This window comes from Podarcis filfolensis (assembly GCF_964270895.1).
Source record: "Podarcis filfolensis genome assembly, chromosome: 15".
Taxonomy (NCBI): Eukaryota; Metazoa; Chordata; class Lepidosauria; order Squamata; family Lacertidae; genus Podarcis; species Podarcis filfolensis.
Window position 1 is genome coordinate 29,613,455 of NC_139618.1, and position 10,607 is coordinate 29,624,061.

A 10,607-nucleotide genomic window follows, 5' to 3' on the forward strand; every position below is an offset into this window, starting at 1 on the left:
GCTCCACAGAAGAGCAGAGATATATAAAATAAACACGTATAATCTAAACTGCCTACCTCTTCACCTCCATCTCCTCCTGGTGAAAGCTCAGGCCAGCTGTCTTTCTTTGCCAATGTTCTGCTCTGCACTTGCTCTCCTTCTGCCTGCCTATTTTGAATGAAGAACACCTGACCCTCGACTGGACTCTGGAGTACCCCTGCCTTAAAGACTGCAGCTCCTGGCCTAGGCCTCGTCTCTGCTTCCGCAGCCACTTCCTGAGGGATGTAAAGCTCCATGTTCAGGCCAGTGACAAACTCTTCAGAGCCACTTTGCTGTTGCTTGAGTGGTTCAGGTACAGCCAGCTCTGCTCCTCTGGACCTCTTCACCATATGGACCATATGCCGATAAAACTTCTGATCCTCTGTGTAGCACTCGCTTTCCGAACGCTCATTAGGGATGCTCTGCGGTTGGGTATGGGAAGCTTCCAGGAAAGTTCTTTTGGCAACAGCCAGAAGGCCCATGGGGCGGTCAGATCCATGAGTGCTCTGTAGGTCCCAGGAGAAGTTGTCAACTTCTCCCAAGATCTCAGAATCAAGATGGTCAGCCAAGCTGCTTGTCACGCTGCCGCCAGCGCTGCCGCCACCACCAGAGTGCAGCCGCTCACCATGTGTCCTTTCACCCCTGAGCTGAACTGACAAACCTGCAGCAGCCAGCAGAGGACTAGCGTCCCCACCTGTTCCAGTCCCTACTCCCAGCCCAAAGGCAGAAGTCTGCTGCTGGGTGCCCCCTCTTCCACTCATGCTGAGCTCTGTGGCATGGCACTGCTCTTGGAATTTCCTTCCCTTTCTGCTCTCCTTCACTTTAGAGAAAGGCCTTGGGTCGTTCTGCAAAGAATGGATGTCACCTTCTTCCATGATGTTGGGCTCGTATGTCTCACCAGCCAACACAAGGGAAACAGCAGCAGGAGGAAACCGCTGAATTTCCCTTTCAATTGTATGCAAGAATCCTCTATCCCGTCCTATGCAGCTGAAAGGCCCCATCACCCGCTCTCCAGGTGAAGAATCAGGTGACTGGCAGAGGCCACCTTCCTCCATGTAACTATTCTCTTGGTCCTTGCCTAGATTTTCACCCTCGAAGAACAGGGTTCTCACCTTCGGTGTCTCCAGGGCCAGCACAGTCCCATCATCAGTGGGTTCCTTCAGTGCTTGGAAAAGTGGCACAGCAATCTTGGAGCCATCTAAATCAGGTTCTGAATCTGAAAAAACGCAAGCAGCTGTACTTCTGATTTCTGCTGTCACATCTTGGCATGACTGATCTGGTTTGCTAGAAGATGAAGCTCTTCCAAGAATCTTCTCCACGTCTGCCAGGATCTGGCGAGTCCGTGGGGTTGACTTGGCTGGCAGAATAGGTTGCAGCTTACTAGGGACAGGACCCGAGTGCAGCCGGGGTGGGTCACTTGGATCAGGAGACATCCCTGAAGCCTTTCCTTTGCGGTTCTTCAGGAAGAGTTCATTCCTTGTCATGAAGCTGCCCTGCTGCTCCAGCTCAGGACTTGCATGGCCTGATGACAGGACAGGGGATGACACTCTATAAAAGGATGTTGAAGGAAGAATCCCCGGCTCTGACTGCGTCTCCTAAGCAGATAAAGGCCATTAAGCAGACTTACAGATTGGTATAATTTGTACAGGTGCCGGTCTTTCTCCCTAGGACAGAGTGTCCCAAGGAAGACAAGTTACATGTAGGAACACCCATGGCAGAATTCCCAATAATATGACTCTGCCTGCATATCCTCCCCCTGCACTTCTGCTGCCCCACATGTGGTTGGTCTTCAGAGATCTTCACAGAAACCAGCTGTTCTTACTGACAGCCTAGTTGTTTCCAACCTGGACTCCCCAATCAGCTGCAATGGCAAACCAGGATGGGGTGGAGATCACCACATGCAACTGCTACAGTGTGAATTATGGGAGAAAACATGCTGTAGTCAAATGTGACTTAACCCCTGAATGTCTGGCAGAAAACACACAAAAATACGGATAGGATCCTAAGTAAGTCTTGGCTAGCAGCTTTCTGATAGCCATCTTCACTGAGCTGCACAAGGACAGAAACTTAAGAAAAAAGTGCCCTGTTGAGCCCTGAGCTCAAAAACAATTTATATGCTCAGCTATGTTTGAAAAGGTGCAGACAAAACAAGCCATGTTTTGATTAGGGTGGGTGGCAGTGCTACCTTAGCAGCTGCCTTGCAGCTGGCCTTGACTACTGACCCACACCTCCTGTGCTGAACTAGTGCCAGAAGTCTAGATGAAACTCAGCTTGCAGAGAGGGGGTTGCATAGGGCTAAAACAGATAGATTAAAAGACCTCCCAAACTATCCTTGTACATTTGATCTCTATGCTGACCTCTCTATCAGTTTAGACTGATATGTCTTAGGCTGCATCCTCCTCCCAACTTCCATCTCTTTCTCACAACCTCAAGATGAGAGGTCATCTTGGAAATGTCCTCTGAAAACAAAGGAGTAAGCATAGCTACCTTTGCCCTCTCTAGATTAGATAGTTAGCTTAGAACAAGAAGCATTTTGATCCAAGTTATGTACCTCCTATAACACAGCTTTGTTATTTTCTTACTTTAGAAGTAACTCCCTGTGTGTGATTGGAACAGGTAAAGTCTACTCTCTAGCCAAATTCGTAAGCCACACTCTGCACAGCAATAGTCCAAGCAACTAGTACCCGGGTTCAAATCCTCATTCAGCCAAGAAGCTCACTGTGTGACCTTGGGACAGTTAATTTATCTCAGCCTAATCTACCATGTGGGGCTGCAGCAAGGGTAAAGGGAAGGCAGAGGTTGTGCGTACACCATCTTGAGCTCCTTTAAGGAAGAGTGGAATAAAATTAATAATAATGACATTTAAAGACTAAATCCCTCTTGTGCTGAAATAAGGTGGCCCTCTTTTAACTTGGACAGGCACCAATTACAGAGAAAAGATACAGGGGTGGGAGAGAAGCAGGAACAGCAGGAAACATGCAAGAAGTCTGCATTTCCTCTAACACCCAGTTCCATCCGGCCCTGTATCCAACTAAGGTACTCACAACTGGATGTTTCAGCAGGTCTTTCTCTTTTTTCTCTTTCTTCTCTTTCTTCTCCTTTTTCTTCTTCTTCTCTTTCTTCTTGAGACCTCCCTGATCCAGGAGCTTCTCCCTCTCCTGGATCACAAGCTGTCGGTAGCGCTCATCACATGGATGTTCCCACGTTGACTGACCATTGGCAAAGTTGAAGTAATAGATGTCCCCTGTGATATCTTGGCTGAAGATGGACATGGAATCTAAGCAGCCGCATACACATGCATACATGTGTGTGCATGCATACATATACACAGGCTCAAGAATATCCTTGCCTTCCTAATCTGAAGGGACTTCCAAGGTCCCCCAAACCCACTAATAGTTTGGAAGCGGCCCTTCCTATGTGAGAGGCAAGTGAAATGGTAAGAAAAGCTAGATGTGAACAGTTGCCTTTGAGCCTCCCAGTGTAATGGTTATTCTTCCCAAGGAAGAATATGTGATGTGATTACACTTTCCCCCACAATTATCAGGAAGGTATAAAGCAGCTAGTACAGTGTTTGGAAGGATTATGCTCTAGAAATGTAGCCAGAAAACAGATTTGTTTGAAAGGGTGCTCATGGCTTAGGGTAATCAGTACAGCCCATATTGGAGAAATTTGAGCATCATCCCTTCCCAACACCTACCTGAGCCACCACCCAGATGCACATTATAGAAACATATCACAACTGTAGAAACTCAGCTTTGATTCCCAGTTAGCCTGTGTGTAGTCTGAGTGAAATCGAGTCTACACAAAGCAGAACAACTAAACAGAACGGTACTCTGTACTTCAAACAGCAGGGAGGGGTGATTGTTGTTTTTCAGATTGTCCCCTCACATAAAGTCTCACTGTTATATATAAAAAAAAGACCTACCAAAGGAAGGAAACAGGATAAGTTTTAACCTTGCTCTGTGGTGCACACACACTATTTGTACATACACTATTTTTTTACACTCACAGATTGTGGGCTTTGGGGGTCTTTATGCCACAGAGATACAGATGAACATGAACAAAAATGACACCCTCCTCCCATGTTCTGCCACCTCATTCTGCAACATATACAGGCTGGGCCTTCATTCCACTGCTGAAATAAATATTGCTCCTCACCATTCCAAGCCTAACATTAGCTTGGATCAAGTCACACCTGCTTTAGCAGGCTCTGTGGAGTGTGAGATGAGCCAGCCAAGATGCAGCAGCGGGGGGTGGGGAGAGAGCAGCATAGGGATGGATGGCTCGACGGGCATCTCTGCCTTACCAAGGTTTCCATTCAGCAGGCAAAGGGGCCACAATGCCTTCTCGGGCCAGCCACATCAGCTCTGGCTCGACCTCCGGGTCGATCCCAATCACTCGAGCAAACTCATTGATTTCTACAGAAGAGAAAAGAAGCGTCAGGCTGGCCAGGCTGACAGCTGTCCTCAGGAGCTACCTAGGCCCACCCTCCTCCATCACCACCTGCAGGTGCGTCACGCTGCTCCTGTCTGGAGCCTCTCCAGGTGCTCTGGGCCCCCCTGAGGGGAAGACTCCTGGCGCTCACCTTGCTCGCTGGGGATGTAGGTTTCATCGTAGTCCTCTTCCAGAATGAGCTGGTCGCCGATCCGTATTGCAGGCCCAGCCATGGCCATCCCCGGAGCGGAGTCTGCTTACACCTGCAAGGCACCACCCGGGAAGGAAGGAGGACACCGTCTGCCAGCGCAAGGAAGGCGGGCAAGCGGGCCACCCTCCCACCGAGCCCACTAGACAGGGAGCGGCCCTGCTTCCCGCCTTAGCAAGGCACCGGGGCCGCTCCCGCCTGCCCACCCTCATCCTCATCCTCGCTGCCTGCTTGGGGGCCCTCATGGCCGGGCTGCCCAGGAACGAAAAGCAGGCAGAGGCGAGCTCCTTCGCCCGCGCCGCGGACGGAGAGGAGCCGCCTACGAGAGCGGCCCTGCAGCGCCTTCCCCGCCCCGCGAAGCGCCCTCCGCCCGCCGGCCCCCGCCGCGTATCCCCTCCTCACCCCGCTCCGGTGCGGGGCCTCAGCGCGAACGCCGGGCCCAGGCAACCAGGCGCGCGGCTCTGCGGTTGCCATGGCTACCCAAGGCAGTTGCACCGCGCCGGCCCGGCCGGATTCACTTCCGGCATCCAACCTTGGCAACAAGGCCGCCCGGCGCTCCATTGGCCGAAAAGGAGCATGGGAAGGGCCGCCGATCCCTGCAGGGCCTTGTGGGAGTTGTAGTCTCTGGGACCAGCAAAGCGACGCCGCGAGACGTCAGAGAGAGATGGAGAAAAGCTGCTCCTCCACCACGGAGGGAGATCTGATTCAGGGCTAATTAGGTGCCTCTTCTTCCGAGCTGATTCAAGGTCTGTAGTAATTGCAGCTGCGGCCTACCCGGCTAATTAGCTTCAGCCGCGAGATCGCAAGAGGCACCTATTACTTTTGCTTGATACAGAGACTTGTGGCACAGCAGCAGCAGCAGCAGCAGCGCCGGGTCGTAATTAAAAACAAACCCTAAGGCTAATTAGGCTCATTAGCCCGCCCCCTCATTAGAGTGCCTAATGAGACCCGCCCCATTTCTATTTTAAGCACCTGCAGTCTGGTTCCATCCCGATTCAAAGTGAAGCCCATCCCTTTGGTACACGCCCGGTTTGTCGTAAAATATTCCACGCTCCTGAAACCTATTATTATTATTATTATTATTATTATTATTATTATTATTATTAATTTATACCCCGCTCATCTGGCTGGGTTTCCCCAGCCACTCTGGGAGGCTTCCAACAAAAGATTAAAAATACATTAAAACATCGGTCATTAGAAACTTCCCTAAACAGCGGCTCTCAAAGCGTGTGGCAGGAGAGGATGGCTCCTCTCTCTTCTATTCTCACCCCTATTCCTTGTTTCTCTCCTCACCCTGCCTACTCTCTACTTCCCAGAGGTGCCAACTTGAATAAAATATTGTGGGGGCCCAGGTAAGCCCCTGCATAAGCGATCACATGGCACTGTGCACACATTCCACTTGAATGGCAGTGCCCATCAACTTGGAGGGGGTGGTCCAGCTCCTTTAAATATTTTATTGGGGAGCCGAAGCCCCCTTGGCCCCTAGGATTTGGCTCATATGCTACTTCCCTTCTGTTCCCCCTGGATCTTCTCTTCCCTCACCCTCCGAGTCCCTATAACTTAGGTCCAGGGCTGGGCAGTCAGTAGCCCTCAAGATGTGATGGGTCTCTGACTTCCAGCATGGGTGATGGTGATGGCAGCTGTGGTTGGACCAACACTTGGACAAGGGTCACAGGCTACCCCCATCACCATAGTGAAGGCAAAGCGTGTGCAGTTGGATTGACTGCAAATTCTTCCCCTGCCTACCACATGCTGCTTTCATTTCTCCCTTCCTCTGCTGTCTCACGGTATGTTGCTGGCCTCTCATAACTTCTCTTTGCAAAATGCCCTACACAGAGATGGTGCTACATAAATAAAAAGAGGAGGGTTGGATGGAGTTAGGCTAAGGTGAGCATTCAGAATCACTCTGCATACACCTTGGGGTGTAAGTGTTGGGTGTCTTGGGCTCTGCCGCACACTCTGGCAGTGGAACCGCTGATGAACAAATGCTCTGCCTGAGTGCAGAAGGCAGCTGCTACTCTCTTCTCCACAGATGGCTCCTTTTTATCTCTCTCATTCCTTCAGTTTTTCTGAGGGCCTTCTGGCGGTTCCCTCACTGCGAGAAGCAAAGCTACAGGGAACCAGGCAGAGGGCCTTCTCGGTAGTGGCACCCACCCTGTGGAACGCCCTCCTATCAGATGTCAAAGAGATAAACAACTACCTGACATTTAGAAGACATCTGAAGGCAGCCCTGTTTAGGGAAGCTTTTAATGTGTGACATTTTAATGTATTTTTAATCTTTGTTGGAAGCCGCCCAGAGTGCCTAGGGAAACCCAGACAGATGGGTGGGGTACAAATAATATTATTATTATTTCTCTCTGACCTTCAACTCTCAGAATCCTCTCAGACTTACAACAGTCCCTGAGGGCCAAAGAGAGCATCCCACAAAGAGATACAGTGCACAAGGTTGCAGAAGCTCATAATATATGAGTCACAAACATGCAGGCTATGGATTTGGCAAAGGGGGGCACGGTTTTAATATAAGAGGACAATGAACACCTTAGAATCACTTATTTCTTATTATTTATTTATTTTAAAATTGTATACCGTCCTATACCAACAGGTCTCAGGGCAGTTCACAGGATAAAATCACGATATAAAACCACACAATACATAATCAAAACAAAAACAAGAACATCTGGCATCTGTCACGTGGCTTGAACTTATCAAATGCACCTGTGGAAAAGAAGCTTTCAGCTGAAATACACGCGATTTGTGGAACCAGGTATTTTCTTGTGCTATTTTGGGATGTAACATTTCATCGGTTGCTCTAAACCTGTTGGGAAGATGCTGCAGTTATACTATTATGCCACCAAATGGCAGCAGTGAGTAAACAGAAGCTGTAGTTATACTTGATTTCTCACTCTTATTTTCCCAGACTTAAGTTTTCCCCACCTATCCCCAACAATTTGCATTTCATTAAAGAGTCCTCATGAATTCTCACCAGCATTTTAATGCATATATATTCTAATATACACATTTTATATGCAGTTTTCCCAGGGCTGTTTTGTAAGAACCTTCACCCTAATATAATGCAATTTAATATGTTATTTTCACTGATGAATACATTTTAATGCACACTTCCCCTTAATATACACACTTTTGTCTGTCTGTTTTGGTTAGAGAGAACTGCAGATTTCAGAGGGTGGCTGGGTTTCAGTTCCCATATAGTTTCTGCAGTGCTTCTTTTCTAGAAAAATAGGTGCCAGTACTCACCATGAAGTTGTTACAGTAAGTGGCACACTTTTTAACAACAAAAAAGAGGTGCTGGTACTGTGTACCCTTGAGTACCCCCTGAAAAAAGCACTGAGTTTCCAGAAGTGCAAGTGAGATAGGTTCACATTAAAATGGGAACTAAACCAAATATCTCCCCCATCCTTACCACTGAGAAGTCATGTGCTGCAGAGTCATGGCTTCTTCACATCTGTTGAAATACTCATGCCAGAAGAATCCCATCTGGAGGATATAGTTTTGCTGGTACTAAGGAGAATTTGAGAAAGGGATGTAATCACCTATGTATGTGTTTGAATTCCTGGTGAGTGGAATGGTGATGGCCACATCAAGCTGATTGCACCCATCTTCACCCAGCATAACCTCCGCCATTTCCCCCTGCTTGCCCCCCCCAAACCAGTGGCAGAGCAAGCCAATCGGGTGCCTGGGGCGGCGTGTGTGCCCTGTGCCCAGGGCAGGGCAAACTGCCCATGGGGCGGGGCCAGGTGGGGCAGGACGCTCTGTGGGGCCTCTGAAGAATCTGCCTGCCTCCTTCCACTCAGCTGCCCTACAGCTGAGGAGGAGGCAGTGGGTGAACTGTTTAGGGCAGCGCAGAGCCTGCGGGTGCCCAAGCCACCATGTCACTCCCAGGAGAGACACATGGCTCGGGCACGTTGCATGCCCCCCGGGTGAGTGCCACCCAGCATTTTGTCACCCCCTCAGTGGTGACACCTGGGGCTGCCTGTCCCCACCACACACCCCTTCCTCTGCCCCTGCCACCAACCACTTTAATTGTGCTTGCACCCCTCATCCACCATCTTTCTCTGCTCCAAAAACATACATTGGCATTGATGGCAGATATGGGAACTGAAACCCAGCCACCCTTTGAAATCTGCAGTTCTCTCTAACCAAAACAGACAGACGAAAGTGTGTCTATTAGGGCAAAATGTGCATTAAAAAGCATTCATCAGTGAAAATAACATACTGAATTGCAGGTGGGCATTCCCAGTCCCCAGCAGAATCCCTAATGTGAATCTGACACTCCCAGCACCCTCTATGGCCTCTTTCCTCTCAATGAATCAGTAATGATGCAGTTGGAAGCAGCAGAAGGCAGGGACAAGGTAGTGAGGAAGCAGTGATGATGGATGCACCTGGTCAGAGGAGGCGGCTATGGTAACAGGTGCATGAATATTCAACAGGAGAGTATTCAACAGAGAAGCATTTGAGTGGTTGACAGTAGAGGCTGCTCCATTAAGGCAAACATGGCATTGGGCCAACAACCCCAGGCAGCTCCCACTTGCCTGGTTTTGTTCTTACAACCAACCCAGGGGCTGACACTGCCTATCAGCTTCCCCATTCTTATTGTGAGTGTAGACTTCAGCAGAAAGGAGGATGGGTACAAAACTAGAATTAGTTGTCTCTGCCTCTCACCATGCACAAGCAATGGGCACCAGCTGGCACTGGTGTTTGATGAAACACCAGTGTTTGATTGCTCAAATGAGCACCCATTCCCCGCTGTCATTTATGCATTGCTCATCACCACCCTAGGCTGCCAAGGGCTTCTTCCTAGAGTGCATGTGCTTTAAAGCTATACACCTGTTTTTTATTTGAAGTTTACACCTACAAGTGTGAATGTGACAAAAGAGGTGTTTGAAAACATGTTTCTCAAAATAAAATGCGATGCCATTCATGCAATCAACACTTAAAAAAAAAAAGGTTAATTGCAGGCAAAGTGGTGGGAGATATGCAGGCTTGTGGTTCTGGTCCAGATTCCCCACCCCTTCACTTGTGAAAGCAATTCACACAGTGCAGTGGTGGCATCACACCTAATTTGGCTCATGCTCCCGACACACAAGCTCTCCAGAGGGATATTCATGTGGTTTCTTGACTCTCATTCAACATAACAACTAATAAAGTGCAATGAGTGCTGAGTAGTCATTAAAATATTTCACTGATGGGAGTAAGTTTATTGATGAAACCAGCTGGATCTCCCTGCTTAAGTCTACTGCCGTTTCCTCTTTCTGCAGGGTTGGCTTTCCAGAAGTTATTGGTCAACTCTCCTCATCCCCAGCTAGCATAATCAGTAGACAAGGATGATGGGTGTTGTAGTCCAGCAATATCTAGAGGGCCACAGTGGGTCAACCGCACTGGTTCTATTGAATCATCTGTGGTTCATTAAAAAGAAAGAGTCCAGCATGGCGGGGCGGGGAGAGATACTGGACTGAGCGTATGAGGATTGGAGATGTCTTTTAAAGGTGCCTATACAAAAAGATTTTAAGGAAACTGGTCATCACTCACAAGGCCACAGTACAAAGAAAGTTTTTTCCTCCAAAAACACAGTGAATATTGATGTCAAATATTGGCCAATTGGACAGTATTGGACAGTATTTGAAACTAACCAGGCAACAACCTGCAAGATTTGACCATAGTTGTCTGTTGACATGCAATGGTGTTTAGTATCTGATATATTCAGTGACTTGAGTTGGCATTCAATTTTTGATATATTTGATGGCATGCAATATATTTAGTAACTAATGGTGGAAAGTTTGTGGAGAGTTCTTATATGGGTGATTTTGTAATCTTGCTTGGAAGAGGAAGAACAATTTTGTAAGCTTACTTTATCTTATACAATGATGACAATGATATTGGCCTCCAATGTAATAATAATAATAATAATAATAATAATAATAATAATAAT

At 48.3% G+C, this 10,607-nt stretch overlaps 1 protein-coding gene across 3 annotated transcripts in view; it reads right to left on the minus strand.

The window, feature by feature from the left end:
* The window catches only part of CEP164 (centrosomal protein 164), a 37,968-nt gene extending 32,761 nt beyond the window's left edge, over positions 1 to 5,207 (minus strand). For 2 of the 3 annotated variants that reach the window (XM_083588265.1, XM_083588264.1), the window contains exons 1-5: positions 5,063 to 5,207; positions 4,604 to 4,715; positions 4,325 to 4,436; positions 3,063 to 3,276; positions 57 to 1,613 (exon numbers count right to left, since the gene is read on the minus strand). In XM_083588265.1, the coding sequence (XP_083444391.1) occupies positions 57 to 1,613; positions 3,063 to 3,276; positions 4,325 to 4,436; positions 4,604 to 4,691 (1,971 nt within the window). In that variant the 5' untranslated portion in view covers positions 4,692 to 4,715; positions 5,063 to 5,207. The remainder of the gene's footprint in view (positions 1 to 56; positions 1,614 to 3,062; positions 3,277 to 4,324; positions 4,437 to 4,603; positions 4,716 to 5,062) is intronic. The other variant, XM_083588266.1, reaches the window with a different exon arrangement.
* Positions 5,208 to 10,607: the final 5,400 nt, after the last annotated feature.